We start from the raw sequence: 18,771 nt of genomic DNA on the forward strand, positions 1-18,771 counted from the left end.
AGGCCTGTTTCCCGGGCCAGGCCAGGGTAGCCTGGAGGGGCTCCTTGACCCCTTCAGTCTAAAACCTGTGCGCCTGGGTCCATCCCTACCCACCATTCCTCAGCAGCCTCTCTCTATGCCCTGAGAACAAGCAAGTGGCAGGGCCCTCTCGGGAGGCAGGGACCAACGACATCCTTGTCACACCTTTGTGCAAAAGCTTTCAATGAGGGGCTTCCCTGGTGGCGCAGTGGTTAAGAATCCACCTGCCAATGCAGGCGACACGGGTTCCAGCCCTGGTCCAGGAAGATCCCACATGCCGCGGAGCAGCTAAGCCCCTGCGCCACAACTACTAAGCCTGCGCTCTAGAGCCTGCGAGCCACAACTACTGAAGCCCGTGCACTTAGACGCCGTGCTCTGCAACAAGAGAAGCCACTGCAATGTGAAGCCTGCAGACCGCAACGAAGAGTAGCCCCCGTTCACCGCAACTAGAGAAAGCTCACGCGCAGCAACGAAGACCCAAAGCAGCCAAATAAATAAATTAATTAATTTAAAAAAAAAAAGCATTCAGTGACTCCACTTACCACCAGATGATAAAGACACACTTATCCCCTGTCACCTGCCACCACCTGCCTGCCATACTCAAACACACATGCGTGCACACACACACACACACACACACACTCTAGCCATTCCCAGTTTCTAATACTCCATTTCACCCATCCATCCAACAGGATTTTTACTCCTTCCACCTGGCATTCCCTTCCCACTTCATTGCTGGGCCAAACTCCTACGTGATTTTTAAGCACTGACCCCAGCATCCCCTTCTCTGGGAAGTTTTCTCTGATGCCCCCAAACAGAGTATGGTCCTTTGTGCCTGGGATGCCACAGTGTATGTATTTGTCCACAGGTCCTCCTCTCCTCTATAGACTGTGGTAATAAACTACCCTGGGGTCTCAGGCATTCCAGTCTGATGGGGACATACCCCTCAAGGTGACACCTGCAGTAGTGGGGGGACATGTGTACAAGGCATCTGGGAAGCCAGGGCCAGAGTCCCCACCAGTCTTGGGCAGTGGGAAGGCTTCCAGAAGAGGCAGAGCTTACGGGTAGACACGAAGCATAGTGGGCTTTTCCCATGGGCAGAGAGAACAGCGGGTAGCTAGGTACCAAGGCATGACGTGTCTAGGAATCACAAATCATTCTCTAAGCTGAGTGTAAAGTGCAAGTGGCACAAGTAGGGGGAGATAAGGCCATAATCAGAGGCAGGAGCCTCAAGTTCATGAAGTTCCTATTCCATTAAGTAGGACCTATGGCGCTGTTTGCTACATTTGGGTAAGAGAGAATACGAGTCTCTCATCTAGCCACCATTTCATGCGCTGCTGCTGACTAATTTATCAAGGCAATGGTTCAGGGGCGAAATGATGCCCAAAGTGATCCAAGTCCCAGTTTAACAAAGAATGTAATAGTGAAAGCTTTTAGAAGGAATTCTTTCTAAATCCTTTGAAATTGAATTCCTGGACCTTCTAGGTTTCCTACAATTAATAAGAATTTATCCAATAAATTGTTAGATGTCTTCAAGTTTTAATAAATTTGTGCATCTTTTTTAAGTGCCATGATAAGGCATTTGGATTTTATCCTGAGATGAGAGGGGAGTTAGTGATGGGTTTTAGACAGAGGAGTGAATGATCAGATTTCCAGTTAAGGAAGATCCCCTGTCTGCAAGGAGGAGGGGAACTAATAACAAGACTGGAGGCTGGGAGGGTAGGAGACTCCAGCACCGTCACAGGCAGACAATTTGACAAGTGGGGGACACTCAGGCCCCGGCAGTGGGGTGGGAGGAAGATGGATCTGTACGAACTTGCTAAGGAGATGGGACCCACAGGATGGGTGATGGGCCAGGTACAGGGGCTGAGGGAGGACTTGGGGTGGCCCCAGTGCCCTGCTTGCATGCTTGGCTGGTGTTGGTGCCTTTGCTGAGCTGGGAACATGGGAGGAGGGGCTGGGCGGTTTGGAGGGAGACACCGAACTCAAGCTGAGTTCCAAGGTGTCCCTAGCATGTAGCACAGTGCCTGGCAGAGAGGAAGCCCTCAGTATATAGCTGTGGAGTGAATGTATAAGTGAATGAATGAATGAATGAGTGAATGAATGAAATGAGTCCCTAATCCCTTCCCCTCCCACCTGCGTCCTGGCTCCTGGTGCCCCAGCCAGGATTACTTTGCCAAAGAATTGCTTTGACACTTGGAGCTTTCTTTGTGCAGAAGCATCAGTTTGGTCCCCCAGTCCCCAGGGATGAGGGGCCTGGCCTCTCCATCTCTCCTAATGCCCCTCTTTACCGGAGTGGTTCCACAATGCCTGGCACTGAAGAAGCCCCAGGCCCAGCCCCACCCAAGCTGCAAAGGGCTCCTGTCTGAGGATACCCACACTGCTCCCAAGGGCACCCCTACAGGCCCCTGCAGATGCAAGACGCTGAGGATGCAGATGGAGCTCTTGTTTTCTCCACCTGAAGATTTCACACGGATTTCTGCAGTGGGCTGTGCCCCTCCCCCAGCCCCCTCCCCCATCCTCCATGAGAGTGCCAGCTGTGCTGGCCCCTGAATGCGAAAATGGGGAGAAGCCTGTGGGAAGGGCAGGGCCTGGCCTGAGCTGAGTAAGATAAGAGACATAGTCTTGGCTGGGCACCTGGGCCGGGGCTGGGGCCGGCACTGGGGGAGGCAACGAAGGGACAGGCTGTCCTATCTGGAAAGAAGCTGAAGGACCAAGAGGCTGAGACCCAGGGAACAGAACAGCCAGGGAGGTCAGGAGAGCTGGTCCCATGTGGCCACGGCTGGGGGCTGGCTCAGCAGCCACCTGATCCCTGGGCCCCTAAAGCTGGCTGCCCCGTGGACTCTCTTACGTGGGGAAGGCCCCCAGCCAGGACCCCCTTCCTGGACTCCAGGCCATCCAGGGCGGTGTTGGCTGGAGCGGGGGCAGGGAAGGAGGCTGAGATCTCCTGGAATGGACCCAAGGAAGCGAAGGGTGGGCGTGCTGGCTCTGCCCCCAGACCACAGGGCTCTCCAGCACAGATCCTAACCCGACGGGTCCCGGGTCTCTGCCCACGAGACCCACCACCGCATGGACACGGGCATTTCCCTCCCTCCTCTCCCCTCCTGCCTCGCTCCCTGTTTACACCCTACCTCCCTTGTTAGACTGTGAGCCCCCAGAGGGCAGGCAGCCTGGGTGCCAAGGAAGGCTTTTAAACACCATGAAGCACGAGGAGTGGGTAAGTTCACGAATAGGCACAGAGGCAGACCTCAGTTTCCTATCTCTGCTGAAGCCACCCAGGCTCAACCAGAGGTCTGAGGGCACGGGGTAGGGTAGGGCAGGAAAGAGCGGATGAGGGAGAGGGCTCCCTGCTGGGTCAGAGGGGAAAGAAGAAAGGGCAGAATGAGGTGGGCCCTGCTAGGAAGAAGTCTTATCCCTCCACCTAATGCCCATGGTGGTCCCGGCCCCCAGCCTTCATCTGCTCTCACAAACTCCACATCCTGCTCGCAGGTACCACCTGGGCACACACGGTCACAAACCCACGTGCGCAGCGCACACAGGCACACGTGCCAGCCCACAGCTGCCCCCAAGGCCGGGGCCCACCTCCAGCCACCTGTGCCCTGACCACAGAAGCCAGACTCTCCCGAACCATGGGTGCCCTCTCCTTCTGGTCCCAACCCTGGTGCCTGTTGCTGACCTGGGGCCTCAGAGGAGGTACCCAAAGGGGGAGGCAAGAGGGGGCCACACACTAATGGCAGAGGCAAGCAGAGGAGGAAGCTGGGAAGCAGGAGTCTGGCTAAGCTTGGGACACATGTCGGCGCAGGCATTGCCACAGGCCCAGGCTTTGGTGCTGGGCAGGTGGTGGCCTAGGAGACCTTCCCACCCATCAGAGTCCAAAGAGCACAGGTGTGGCTGCCTCATGGCCTCACCAGCGTTAAGACCTGTCTGCGCCGTCAGGGCTCACCTGATCACAGGGCCTCTGCCCGTGGCTGCGCCTCTAGCAGAGAAGCCACTGCCTTCCCACCACCAGCATCAGACCAGCAGCTCAAACAACTGCGCCTTTGGGGGGACCAGCCACCAGGCCTCACTGGGACCCAGGTAAGGGACTGGCCCTCGGTGAGATCAGGGCCCACCCAAGCCGCGGGGGATGCCGGATGCAACTCAGTGAGGCTTCCCAGGCCAGGGCCTCCTGCCCATGTCAGATGTAGCCAGGACGAGCAGCCCTAAGAAGAGCTTGGGACTCGGCCAAGGGCTAGCCAGCCAGGAAGCAGGGCTCCAGCCGCATCTCTGGGCTGCTTCTCCCAGGGTCCGGGATGCAGACCCGAACTCCTTCCCCACTCCAGGTCCCTAAATTTGGGGGATAAATGGGGAAACTGGGCTGCCAGAGATCCCCCCTTCCCAGGGGCAAGGAGGCCCCCGCTCCTCCACCCCCCACCTTCCATCCCCCCATCCCCACGCCCCACCTTGAGGATCCCCCCACCCCCTGCCTGTGTCATCAGGATCTTGAGCAGCAGATGTTTCCCTGAACCTGCTCACAGAGACCCACAGGGACCATCCTTGTGCGAGGCGGCTGGCGGGGAGCTAACCGAAACACCGTTCATTTTCTCTTCTTTGTCTTCTGGATCTAGAAGCAGGAAGTGTTGCAGCCTGAGAGGTGCAGCTGGGGAGAGGGAGAGCAGACTTTTAGTACCCCCTTACCCTTGGTGGGGGAAGGGTTCCTCCCAAACAAGGAAAACAGAGACCCAGCCACAATCCCTTAATTGTTTACTAGCAACCATTTCCCCAGCACTGAGTCATCTTATCAGATCTTCTGCTACTTTCATAACAGTCCTAGTAACAGGGGCGTGGGCTGCTCTCTGACACTTTGCCCAGGATATTCCAAGGTTTCTGGACAACTCAGAGGCACCACGCAGATGCACGGACACCCACGGAACTGACACCCTATTCGTGATGCATACCTACATCATTAAATAACACATTACCTTGACCCACACACTCAGCTAACTCCCGCCCCACCCTGCACGTACACACGCACCTCATTTACTTCCATTCCGTTTCAACATATACATATTCTAGACCCCCTCTATGCCAGGAGGGCACTGTGTGGACAGCAGTGGCAAGATAAGTCCGTCCTCAGGAGGTCACAGCCCAGTGACAGAGGCACATATATAGACAGTTAAAGCATGGAGTTTGCAGTCAGACATGGCTGGGTTCATTCTCTATCAAATACTTACTTGAGATTTCAGGCCTGTTACCCTCTTTGAACCTCAGCATCCTCATCTGGTAAATGGCATAATAACAGAACCCACCCAGCAAGGTTGTTCTGAGGATTAAATGAGTTGATGGGGGTAACATCTGTAGAACAGTGCTCAGCACATAGGGCCAAGGAAGTATAAGCGATGGTAGTGAAAATTAAATGATATAAGGTAAATGATATGATATGAAATGATATGATATGATTAAATGATATGAAGGCACTTAGCATTAGGCTCACAGCACTAACCAGGGTGGCTGCTTTTGTTAGAGAGGAACGTACAAGGTTTGGTGTGGCATTAGGATGATGGGAAGGGTGGAGTGGGGTGGTCAAGGAGGGCTTCACCGAGGAGGTGATCCTTAACCTGGAATCTATTTATTTATTTAGATTTTTTTTAATTATTGAGTTAACCTTGGTTTATAACATTATATGTTTCATGTGCACAACATTATGTTTCTACTTCTGTGTACACTATAGCATGCTCATCACCAAAAATTTAATTTCTATCCATCACCACACAGTGATTCCGTTTACCCATTTCCCCCTCCCTCCTGCCCCTTCTCCTCTGGTAACCACTACTGTGTCCTCTGCATCTACACTTTCGTTTGGTTTGGTCTGTTTATATATTTTGTTTCGTTTGTTTGTTTCTTATATGCCACAAAATAGTGGAATCATACGTTATTTATCTTTCTCTCTCTGTCGTATTTCATTTAGCATAACACCCTCAAGGTCCATGCAAATGGCAAGATTTTATCTTTTTTATGGTTAATTCCATTGTATATACAACATCTCCTTTATCCTGCATCTGTTGATGGTCACTCAGGTTGTTTCCATATCTTGGCTATTATAAGTTCCATGATGAACACAGGGGTGTGTATTTCATATTCCTTGGATAAATACCCAGAAGTGGGATTGCTGGATCATATGGTAGTTCTATTCTTCATTTTTTGAGGAGTCTCCATATCGTTTTACACAGTGGCTGCACTAGTTTACATTCCTACCAACAGTGCACAAGGGTTCCCTTTTCTTCACTTCTTTACCAACTTTTTTTTCTCTCTTGCCTTTTTGTTAATAGCCATTCTGACAGGAGTGAGGTGATACTTCATTGTGATTTTGACTTGCTTTTCTCTAATAATTAGTGATGTTAAACATCTTTTCATGTGCCTATTGGCCAACTGTATATCTTCTTTGGAAAAATGTCTATTCCCTTGAGCTGGAATTTAAAGGGTTGTGTGGGGAGGGACTCTGAGAAGAGGGTTCAGAGAACGGAAAGGCAAAGAGACAGAAGATTTAGTAAGACATTCAGGAAAGTGCAGATCACTGACACATCCTACAGAGCCCATCATAAACGTGCATACAAATGCATGTGCGTACACATACATATACACCCCTCCTGAGCGGGTCCCCAGCATAAGAGCCAACATTGGCCTCCTCCTAATTTGAGGAATTGAAACAGGCTTGGACAAGAGGCTTGCTTTGGCAGGGAAGGCTGCAGACCCTAATTCCTTCCCTCCAGAAGCTAGGCGCACCCATCTGGCATATTTTACACTCAGGCCCAGGATGGGATCTGGTCCCAAGTTCCTGTCCACCCAGCTTTCCTGAGCCCATTGGAATGAGCTTTACTGGCCAAATAATGGGAAGCTGGGAGCCTGCCTGGGGGCCTCCAAGGCCCAGCCAAGACGGAGGGCTCCTCAGCAGAGGGTATGTCTGGAGAAGGATCCAGAAAGACCTGTGGTCCAAGCCTCAGACCCGGGTCAGGGATGGGCTGCAACAGCTGTCCTGCCCAGCTCTGCCCCAGTATCCCTCTCCCCAGCCCTGATTGCTGTCTCTTCCATTCATTTCGGCTTCTAGGGAGTCATCTCAGCGGTGTCAACATGTCCCGGCCCAGCAGCAGAGCCATTTACTGTAAGCTGTCCCTCCAGTGCCCTCTCCCGTTCCCTCCCACTGAGCTCCCTGAACCCCCTGCCCTCCATTCCCTCCCTTGCCAAGCTGACCAACCCTTATTGCTGTATATGTCTCACCTCCTTCTTCTGCCCCCCTCCCTTGCCTTGGGCCACGGCAGTGCACCGGAAGGAGTACTTGCAGAATCTCACCTCAGAGCCCACCCACCTGCAGTTCAGGGTGGAGGTGAGTAACCCGGGGGCCCCAGACAGTTTCCTGATTCAACCCAAGTTTTCCCGTGTGTCCACCGCCCTGACAAAAAAACAGACATCTGAGATAAGTCTCTGCCACAGAAGCCAATGGCCTGACCCAGTCAGAGCAGGTGGGCTTGGGTCCAGCAAGCCTAACTGAGCATCTGCTGAATGTGGGGAAGGAGGATGGGCAGGGAAGGCCAGGCTAGAGGTTGAGGTGGTGGACGTCCTATCCCCGGGCAGGAACAAGCAGCAGAGGGATGGGTCAGGAGGCACCTGCCACCACCCCATCCCCGCCTGTCTCCCAGTCCGCCCCCTGCCCCAGCTGGAGGAAGGACTGTGTGAGGTTAGCAGTCCCTGTTTGAGGACTTGAAAGGACCACTGTCTGAGAGCGGAGCTTTCTGGGCTTGAGCTCCCCGGGGCAGGCCTGCGCAGCTTAGAGCCTACAATGGAAGCTCTGGCCCTGCGTGGGAAGACAACACTGGCTCTGCCACATCTAGTTGCCTGGAGAGTTGCTGACACCACAGAGAAAGCTCAGACTGGAAGGTGTAGCAGAGAAGAGAAGACACCAGGTCAGGTTGAAGGTCTGGGGTAGAAACCACCCCTGGGCAGCAGCAGATCTAGGGCCCTCCCGGAGAAGAAGCAGAAGAAGCAGCGAGGGATGCTGGAGCAACCGTCTGGGGGCTCCAGAGGGCGGCAGAGGTCAGGGCCCCCCAGCCATCTGGGCTGGGCCCAGGAGCACTGGGCTTCATGGAGGGATGGGGGTTAGGAACCGGCTTCGGTTAGGTTTAGCAGGCAAGAGCAAGAAGAGGCATGTCCAGGATGCCAGGGCACTTGGTCATGTTGTCAGAGCTCCTGAATATGCCAGCCGTGTGAACGGGGAGAGGAGCTGGGAGCTATGCAGAGGGCGGCGTTGTGGGATCAAGGGGCAGGAGGCAGACAACCTCCCCCCAACCAGGGCCTGGAGGGGAGGGTGAGGGGCAGGACTGTGACTGGTGAAGGCAACGTTTGGATAGGAGAAGGGAGGGGTCTCCTCAAGGATAAAAACACTGCTGGAATGATCAGACTAGCAGGGGGCAAGGGCCTGAGTGGAGAGAGAGGTCAGTATGGACCTCTCTGGGCAGGAATCAGGGAGAAGGGGGGCTTGACTTCTTCCTGAGAGACTGGGAGGTGATGGGTTAGCAGAAGTGGAACGCGCCTTCTGGGCAGGGGGAACAGCATGAGAAAAGGCACGGAGACAGGAACGCTAGGCCAGGGAGGAGATGGACCAGGCTGGGATGGTGATTCCAAAGAGGGCAAAGGAAGCCAGGGACAGAAATTGAGCATCCTATATATATCCCACCCAGAGGAGTTCAGACTTATTTGTTGGGTAGCTGAAGCCCACATCTACCACGATCTAGCCCCCTCAGCTGGCCTGGACTGTTAAAGGCCATGACTGTCCTTCCTCCAGAGTCCTAAACCCCCTCCTACAGCCCCTCAGACCCTGACTTGGGAGCCCCATCCTAGCCTGACTGCCTCTGGCCAGCACACAGGCCCCTGAAGTTTGCTTTATAGGGATGGCCTGGCACTCCCCAACAGGGAGGCCAGGGACATGTCTTCCCCCTCTGCTGCCTTTCCCCCACCCCCCAGCCCTGCGCATTCCCACCTGTGATCCCCTTCTCCAAACCTTCTCCCAGTCCTGCATCTTCTCCTCTCCCCTCAGCACCTGCTGACATGTAAGCTGGGGACGCAGAGAGTCCAGGAGCCCAAGGATGCCCTGCAAAAGCTGCAGGAAATGGATGCTCAGGGCCGGGTGTGGAGCCAGGACTTGCTCCTGCAGGTCAGGGATGGCCGGCTCCAGCTGCTGGACATCGAGACAAAGGTCAGCCTCCCACCATTCCCCGCAAGGGATCATAGCTGACCCAGGCCGTGGGAAAGCAAGCACCAGGCATGAACACCATCGATGCATGTCCCACATGGCAACCACCCCTCCCCATACACAATACATACCCAGGACTAGGAAGAAACGGGGGACAGAGACACAGGGATCAGGGGAGACGATGCCCCATCCCAGACCACTAGAAGGGTGGAGCAACCCAGGTCAGGAGCTCCCAGGAGTCAGCCTGGCTCTCAGTGACCTCACAGCTGACCTCTCTGCCTGGCCCAGGAGGAACTGGAATCTTACCGCCTGGACGGCATCAAGGACATGGACGTGGCACTCAACACCTGCTCCTACAACTCTGTCCTGTCCATCACTGTGCAGGATTCAGGCCTGCCGGCCACTAGCACTCTGCTTTTCCAGTGCCAGGAAGTGGGGGTGAGTAGGTGTGGAATCCAACAGCCATCACCCCCCCACTCCTCCCCGACCCCCCATCCCCAGCCTGTCTGACTGCTGCTTCCTGCAGGCAGAGCAACTGAAGATCAGCCTGCAGAAGGCTCTGGAGGAGGAGCTAGAGCAAAGGTAGGCAGCCTCTGCCCCAGCCCACCTGCAGGACCTCAGAGCTCAGGTCTGCCCCACATCTGGGGGAGCCCAGGAGCCTGTGGCCCAATAACATAGGCATAGACCTGGGGAGGGGCCAGGCTGAAATAGGGCACAGATGGGCATGGGGAAGGGGCTGGGGCGGGGCCCAGTGAACACTGGAGGCTGGCCTCAGAGGCTGACGTGGGAGGGACTGGCCCCAGAGAGCAGGCAGATGAGACAGGGGAGAGTCAGGGAAGGCTTCAGATGGAGACCAGGGAGCAGGGCTGGTCGGGCTCCTGGAGAGAGGGAGTGGTACCCTTGGGTCCTAGGGCAGAAGGGTGGGCAGTGACTCTGTCCCAAGAACCCTGTCAAAGCTGTGTCCCCACCATGTGCTCACAGGCCCCGATTCGGAGCCCTTCTCCCAGGTCAGGACAGATGCAGGGGGCCTCTTCTGGAAAGGCTGATCCCTAAGGAGCAGGTACCTCCTCTGGAGTGCAGACCCCCTCCAGAGCAGCACCACTGGATGACCCCAGAGCACAGTAAGCTTGGGCGTGGGGGCCAGTGGGAGGAGAGGATTCCCATCAAAGGTCAAAGAAGTTCTGGGCCAAGGTTCCCTTCCATTGCAGACACACCACGATCCCCAAGGCCCCTGCCACACCACTCCATCATCCAAAACTCAAGTGCCTTCACTTTGCCTCCTTCGAGGAGGTCCCCATCCCCCGGGGACCCAGGACAGGATCAGGTAACTGCAGACTGTCTTGGGCTCCTTGAGGATTTTTGGTCCTGGCCCAAGAGAGGACACCAGTCGTCTCCATCACCCCAAGGAGCCAGGTGCCAGGATGACCAAGGCAGGGCCTGGGTTGAGGAGGGACCCGGAGCCTTGGTCAGACCCTGGGCTGGGCCTGAGGCTCAGGCTTGTGGTAGGAGGGGGCGGGGGGTCAGGGTTGGGAGTTCCAGGGTGGGCCTAACTGCCCACTCAGACCATGGGTTGTTTGGGGTCCAGGAGGTGCTGAGCCACGTCCTAAGAGACATCGAGCTATTCATGGAAAAGCTGAAGGAGGACCAGTCAAACACCAGTCATAAGAAGAAGAGACAGAGGAAGAAACAGATAAAGCATCAGGGGGGTGAGTGTTGAGGGCCAGGGGAGAGGAGTGGGGGGCGAGTCTTGGGATAATCTGTGACCCACCACCTTCCCACTTCTTTCTACAGGGATAACAGAGGCACATTACATCGACTGCTTCCAGAAGATCAAGTACAGCTTCAACCTCCTGGTATGTGGCTCCCCACAAGTTCCCCAGCCCTTCCCCCCACCCCACCTCAGCAGTCCCCTCCTCTCTTGTCTTATGGACATCCCAAGCTTCTCCAGCTTCTTCCCACTCTTGGGACTTTTGGAGAAATGCCAGGCTCCCCATCAAGGCCCAGAACAATGGGGCCCTGGGGTCCTGGTGAAAGTAGGGTGGGAGGAAGGGTGGTAACAGGCTTCGCCCTGTATCCTCAGGGAAACCTGGCCACGATGCTGCAGGATACAAGCGCCCCTGTGTTCGTACACCTCCTCTTCCAAACTCTGAACTCCGTGAGTCGGGGGAGGACAGGGTGGTGCAGAGGGACATGCTGAAGTTAAGATGAGACAGAGGCCTGGGTGGGAGGTAGGGGGCAGAGGGAGTCTGTGGATCTGCCCTTTGCTCACCTCAGCACATTCTTCTCCTTGACCCCAAGACGCCATCCCCACTATGCACTGTCCTTAACCCCAAGGACACCAGTGGGGGCAGGAAGGAGCAGGCCTGGGGCAGCATGGTATTGCAAAAGTGGGAAGCCAGGGACCCCAGGCCCTTCCCCACTCCTGTCTGGCCCTGCAAGAGCCCAGGCTTCCTGAAACCTTCTGTCCCTCCCCAGATCCTGGAGCAGTGCCCTGAGCCTGGCCTAGCAGTCCAAGTGATCTCACCCCTCCTCACCACCAAGGCCGTTGATCTGCTGCAGTCCTGTCTAAGCCCACCTGAGAGTAACCTCTGGAAGGGGCTGGGCATAGCCTGGACCACCAGCCAGTAAGTGACGACAAAGCCTAACTGAATCAGAGGCAAGGGACGTGGGGGCATAGGGCAGGACACACAGGGCAGGAGGTGGCAGGCTCTACATTGTGTCTTAAAACAAACAGAAATTCTGTACCCATTAAACAATTAAACAAAACTCTGTACCCATTCTTCCCACTCCCCAGGCCCTGGTAACCTCTATTCTATGAAATATCTCAAAACAAATTGAAGGACTCTACCTGGAGTGTCCAACTTTTAATTAGGCTAAGTACAAACAATGAAAACAAAACAAAACCACCACTTACCATCACCCACCACTGAAGGAAAGCATTATTTCAGAAAAAAGAACAATTCTTCCCAAGGAAGGAGAGTTGGCAACCTTCTACTAAAATTTTTCTCATTTTTGTCAAGGACAAAGTGAAAACTCTGTCTCAATTCCTGCCCAGATTTTAACAATTACTGATGTAAGAGATGCTGCAAATGTAATATCAATAAGAGTTGCAACCCAGCAGCCAAGGAGCTAAGAAAGAAAGAGATATTCCACGCGGGTGGAACCGTGAGATGGGCAGTTGGGCGGCAAGGCCAAATTGATGACAGCTGTGGGGAGGGGAGGATGAGACCAGCTTGGATATGCTGAGCTGAGGTGTCAATGGAACCTGCGCAGAGACAGGGTGGCCTGGGCTTTGGGGGAGAGGTCCGACCTGGCTACAAGAGTTTGAGAATAGTCAGTACAGAAGTGATATTTGGGGCCACCTGGAGGTAAGCACTGTGGTGGGAGCCTCAGAGCTCACTTTAACAAGCATGGTCTGCTCTCCCCATGAGAGAAGGGCCTGGGGAAATTTCAAGGTGGTGAAAGGAAACATGGTTAAGGAGGCAAAGAGAAATTCCAGAGAGTTAAAAGGAGAAACAAAAAAGCAGAAGCATGAAAACCAAGAGAGACGAGGGTTGGGGTTTTTTATATAAATTTATTTATTTCTTTTTGGCTGTGTTGGGTCTTCGTTGCTGCACGCAGGCTTTCTCTAGTTGCAGCGAGCAGGGGATACTCTTCGTTGCGGTGCACAGGCTTCTCATTGCGGTGGCTTCTCTTGTTGCGGAGCACGGGCTCTAGGCGCGCGGGCTTCAGTAGTTGTGGCACGCGGGCTCAGTAGTTGTGGCTCGCGGGCTCTAGAGCACAGGCTCAGTAGTTGTGGCGCACAGGCTTAGTTGCTCCGCGGCATGTGGAATCTTTCCGGACCAGGGATCGAACCCATGTCCCCTGCATTGGCAGGTGGATTCTTAACCACTGTGCCAACAAGGAAGTCCAAGAAGAGGGTTTTAGAAAGAGAAATCAACTGGGAAAAAAACCAGTGGTTCTAGGATTCTTTTTGCCTAATGAGCAAGGTTTTTTTTTCCAATTCAGCCCCATTAAAGGATTTTTGTGTCCAATTCATCTAAAGACATAAATTATAACTTAATGTAATCAATTTCTTTTATTGTGGTAGAATATACATAGGATAAAAGTTAGTTAAACTATTTTAAGTGTATAATTCAATGCCATTAAGTACATTAACAATGTTGTACAGCCATCACCACTATCCATTTCCAGAAATTTTTCAGCATCCCAAACAGAAACTCTGTACCCGTTACACAATCAACCAAAACTCTGTACCCACTCCTCTCTTTTCCCAGCCCCCTGGTAACCTCTATTCTATTTTCTGACTCTGTTTATTATTTTAAATATAAAATTAAGTCAGATGTGGCCTAAGATGTTTTCTCATTTCTTAAAGTAACCAAAAATGAACGAATGAATGAGACGAAAGACAGAAACACAGAAAACAGAATAACTAAAGAGTTGTAAAAACTCTCAAAATAGTTAAATTTCAGATAAATTTTATTCAGGTTATTTTATTTTAGGCAAATTGACCCAAAACTATAAATAACACTAAATTCTGTGGTAATCCAGAAGGATATAGACCATACAAGGCCACTGGATCTGGCAGTCAGATTATCAGGACTTTAGAAGAACTAGTTTCAACAGAGCAATGGCAAAGGTAAAAGTCAGGTTGCAAGGCATAACGAAAGAACCAGAGGTAAGAAAATGCAGGCAGGGCATATGGACACGTCCTCAAAAAACTGGACAAAGATAAGGGAATAGAATGACAGCTTAAAGGGCACAGTAACAGAGTCAAGGGAAGACCTGAGCATGTTTTTAGGGCAAAGAAAAGGAGCCGATAAAAACGATTCAGAAGGGGGAATCATTGACTTGTCCCCGTTGAATAAATTAGCTGCCTCCTGTGTCCCATGCACTGTACTATGGATACAGCTCTCAAGGAGTTCAACGTAAGTAAGAAACACAGACATGTGAGAATCATGTGCCATTCAGCGTGAGAGGAGCAATAATCCAGGGTGTCTGGAGTTCAGCAGCAGTGCAAAGAGGAAGCATTCACCTCTGCCTCCGAGAGGTAGGGAGGGGACTTCCTCGAAGAGGGGACTTGGCATTCCCCAGGCCGGCAAGCAGAGCATGACTGGAGACCACCAACAGTGTGCTGCTCCTCCTGCGTGCTAGGCAATGGGTGAGGGGGAGGCTGAGTGGCAAGTACCAGCTCCCACCCTAGAGCCGGCCAGAGTGCTGTGCTGGGATCACAAGGCGGAGTTCCACGTACTAACCCGCTAGAAAGGGATCTGCTGCTGGGAACTCTAACCAGTTAGACCCCGCGGGGGTCTTCCAGCCCTAACGCTCTGCGGTTCTACCACTCTCAGTCAAACCCCCCATCAGTGAGATAAAGTACTCATCTCTTCTGGTGTTGATATGTCTGCACTTTCACGGGCAGAGGTGAGGCTGGCCCATGGATACCTGCACTGTGGGATTTGCACATGCTTAGCTGTTCGCTCCTATGTGGGTGTCCCGGGGCCTTTGATCAGTGCACGTGGGCCATGTCCTCCACTACCTAGAAGATTCCCCAGGCTAGGCCCTGTCATCTCCGCCCTCTCCACATCCCACAGCCTGGCACAGAGTGGACTCAGCCTTGTTCTTCCCCCAGGTCCAAATGGACAGGCAGTGAGCCCCTGCCCTACCAACCCACATTCTATGACGGTTGGCAGCTTCCAGAACCTTCCTACGAGGTAAGGGGAGCTTAGCACAGAGTCCTATTCAAAGCCCTAGTCTCTGGCTGGGCTTTCTCAGTCCACTATCTCAATCCAAACCATGGTCACGTGACACCTAAGTGGTAGGTGGGTTCTGTGTGGTGGGCAGACAGGTGAGAGGATATGAGGCAGCTGTGTGCAAGGGGGTCTGTGGTCTCACACCCCACCTCCCTACCACCACGCTGGCTGACATCCTGCTCGTACTCTGTTCTACCCCTACAGGAGCCTTCAAGATACCAAGACTCTACTTCCCCCCGGTATGCCCTGGGTTTAGTCAGGACCGTAGGGTTCCAGGGAGGGAGGGACAGGGCTGATCTGTGGATCTGTGGATTCTACATGTCACTGACGTCTGGGCTCTCTTTTAGCCAGGCACATACATGTACAGGCACATCTCTCCCCTACCTTGGGTGAAGAGGCAGTTTTTCACCTTCTTAGGCTCCGATCCCTTCTTCTTTCAATACTCTCCACACGTACCTCTGATTTCCCAGAGCTTGAGTATTAAGTGCTCAAAGGAGATGCAGAAAATTCCACTGCTGGAAGAGTCCTGAGAAATCAACATTTCAGACCCCTTCTGCTTATAGAAGCCCACACCCCAAGCCCACCTAAGAAGGACCTGCCCTCAAAATCTGTGGAAGCCCAAAAGTCACCGTTAGACTCCAACGGGGAGGTATCTGGGGCTGAGACAGGGGCCCAGTCTCTGAGGCCCCACTCTCCGGCCATCCTGACTGTCTCCGGGGGTAGCGGGGGAAGCCCTAGGTTAGGGAGCAACTCGCACTTTGCTCAAGAGGAGACACACAACCACGGACGCCACCCTGGGCCCTCCAGACCCGGACCTGTCAAGCCAGCCGTGAAAATGCAAGTCCTATATGAGTTTGAAGCTAGGAACCCACGGGAACTGACTGTGGTCCAGGGAGAGGTACTGGAGGTGAGGCATGGGCTTGAGCTGATAAAAGGAGGTGGTGGTTGGTGGGAGCTACTGGGAGCATGGCGTGGGTGGCCTAGAGAGGGAGAGGGAAGGTGGGGAAGGGCCAGAAGGGAGAAAGCCTGGTGGGGGAGGGCCAAGGCTGGTCGGACAGAGGCTTGGGTCACCGCTGGAGTGACTCTTGGCAGGTTCTGGACGAGAGTAAACGGTGGTGGCTGGTGAAGAATGAAATGGGACGGAGCGGCTACATCCCCAGCAACATCCTGGAGCCCCTACAGTCGGGGTTCCCTGGAAGCCAGAGCAAGTCGTTCCCTCCGGTACTACCCAGCCTAGACTATTCAGAAGCTATAAAGCCTGAGTCAAAGGTGGGGGCAGGGAGGATCCAGTGACAAGTGGAGGAGATGGTCCCGGTTCAACTTAATCAGTATTATCACACGCTTACTGTATCCTGAGTTTATTCGTGGGACCAGAGCAGAGAACAAGCCTTGTGCCTATCAGACAAGCGAACCATGGAGTGAGACAAGTGATCTGACGGAAGCCCAGAGAAGGGACCCAGATGATGGTGGCTGTAGGTGGCTCTGAGATGAGATGGCCTCTGACCCCCACTTCCCCTGATTCTAGGCTCCAGGGCTTCGACTTAGCTCAAGGCCTGAGGAGGTCACAGCCTGGTTGCAGGCAGAGAACTTCTCCACTGTGTGAGTGCCAAGTCCCATGGCTTTACCTCTGTAAAGGGCTCAGATAATAATCAGGCACCCCTCCCCATCACAAGAGTCTCTTCCAGGGCGCTTCTCCCTTCAACCTCAGGAGCTATGAAATTAGTTTCAGCCAATATGTTTATCTTACTCCCTGGCCTCCAGATACCCTTTCTGTGAATTCTTCTGTCACCCCAGTCTCCAAGCCCAAACAGCCCCTTCTCCACACAGACACCCAGGCCCAGTCCTTCCGCCCCACCACTGACAGTTTCTGCTGTTTCTGTTCCCAGCACAGTGAAGACTCTCGGGTCCATGACGGGGCGCCAGCTGCTTCACATGAGACCTGGGGAGCTACAGATGCTGTGTCCCCAGGAGGCCCCAAAGGTCCTGGCACGGCTGGAGGCTGTCAGAAGGATGCTGGGGGTGAGGCCACCCTGGGATCCTGACCACCGCTGGAAATGTGGGATGCTCCCTGAGTGAGAGTGTCAGGTGGACAAGCCAGCAGCCCCAACCCTGGGGTGGCACTCAATGTGTCAGGTCTGGCCACAGGACAGTCCCCCAGGGGCTTGATTTCATGTGCTCAGGCATGCCTTGAAGCTCCTAGCTGATTGTTGGCATCAGCTCTGGGGTCCCTCACCTGCCACCAGCCTCACCTCAACCTTTTCTTTCCTCAGATGAACCCTTAGGCAGCAACTCAAACACCTCCAAGACCAAGACTTTCTCACAAGCAAGATGGCGGATATGATAACTCTTTAGAGCCCCGAGAATTCTTCTTTCAGGCCCCCAGGTTGCAGCGAACCCCACACCCCAGCTCACACAGCAAAGAAGATGAGCAAGCCCAGAGGTTGAGACGAATGGTGCCCCTTCTTGCTGTGCTGAGAGCTCTCCCCAGTTGCCACCTGTTTATTGCATCTCTTTCCTGAGCCTGGAGCACTTAAGCCTAGGTTTGTCAGGACTCTGTTTAGCCCCCCTCCTCCCCAATAAAAGTATCTTCAAGCTTGTCATGCGCCTCTCTTGCAGCTTCCTCTGGCCCTGATGGGGGCCAAAGGCAGAGAGTCAGGAAGAGCTGGGACACTGGGCATGAAACAGCAGCAGCCCTACATCCATCACTGGGCCAGACTGTTTGAATGTGAGCGGGAATTCACTGGAGCTGAGCCAGAATTTGAGAATTATGGTCCAAGCTCTCCTTATTTTATAAACAAACTCCAAAATAAGGCTATCCTTGACATCTTTATCCTTCTGTGTACACTTCTTCCAGTATATTCCAAGGCACCCAGCACAGCTGAGGACACAACACTTCACAGGAGCAAGGAGTACCGGGGCTGACAGTGGTAGGTTTTGATCAGCCATACTGGCTGATGATCCAGAGACGCACTGAAAAAGCGTGTCAGGTGGTCCACGCTCTACTTGGCAACTTTCTCTTCTAATACTTTTGTCCCCTCCTGTTGGGTGAGCTAAATTTGAGCCCCCTCCCCAGCTTGTCTCTTTAGTGGCAGAGCGTAGGGAACGCTGGACTGGAACACTGGACTGCCTGTGTGAACTCTGGCAAGTCATTTCACTCTCTGGCTTCCTTTTCTCTCAAACGTTAAGTGAAGAGCCTGTACTGTCTGTGGCTTCTGATATTTAGTATACATAGCCTTCTTTAATCTCAGAACTGTCACAGACTGCCCTCCCTACAAAACCGGTTGTACTTTCATTGATTTAGTCTACAGATAAGGCTTGATGTACTTATGGATTAAGGGTCCTTAAGATTTTCCCTTAGTCTCTCTTAATTGAATTTGTCCATGACCCTAACACTGCCAGAATATTGTATTTTTCGACTGCCTATGTCATCCCCTCAAGTTCCTGGCCTCCGAAAATCATCTCTCTTAGCTGATGACACTGAATAAGAAAGCAAACATCTTCCCTCACAAAATAGAACAAAAGTGAGACCCTTAAGGTTTGACTTTCAAGGGCAAAAGTTAACCAGAAAAGTTAATTTGGGGGAACGGGGAGAGGAGATATTGACACATTGCCTTCTGGGGCTTCATGGAGCTGAAGGAGTCCTAGAAACAGGGAAACCCTCCAGAACCAGATAAAAAAAAGTATGCTCCCCAGATTTCCCAGCAAGGACTGAGATGAGGTGAGACTGTCTGGATATCCAAGTGCAAAGGAACTAACACAAATTGGGCTGACAGACCTAGG

General features: G+C 53.3%; 1 protein-coding gene and 1 pseudogene across 1 annotated transcript; one reads left to right on the forward strand and one right to left on the reverse strand.

Annotated features, from left to right (window-relative positions):
* The first annotated feature begins 7,125 nt into the window (after positions 1-7,125).
* On the forward strand, positions 7,126-17,332 carry EPS8L3 (EPS8 signaling adaptor L3). The gene is made up of 18 exons (XM_030868946.2): positions 7,126-7,156; positions 7,314-7,378; positions 9,086-9,244; positions 9,530-9,679; positions 9,768-9,823; positions 10,223-10,362; positions 10,450-10,565; positions 10,827-10,947; positions 11,033-11,094; positions 11,322-11,396; positions 11,717-11,865; positions 14,871-14,952; positions 15,196-15,230; positions 15,715-15,898; positions 16,084-16,212; positions 16,517-16,590; positions 16,883-17,010; positions 17,262-17,332. The coding sequence occupies exons 1-18, from the start codon at positions 7,126-7,128 to the stop codon at positions 17,330-17,332; spliced, it is 1,827 nt and encodes a 608-aa protein (XP_030724806.2).
* The window catches only part of LOC115859700 (glutathione S-transferase Mu 1-like), a 41,789-nt pseudogene continuing 35,910 nt past the window's right edge, over positions 12,893-18,771 (reverse strand).

Source organism: Globicephala melas, chromosome 1 (assembly GCF_963455315.2).
Source record: "Globicephala melas chromosome 1, mGloMel1.2, whole genome shotgun sequence".
Lineage (NCBI taxonomy): Eukaryota > Metazoa > Chordata > Mammalia > Artiodactyla > Delphinidae > Globicephala > Globicephala melas.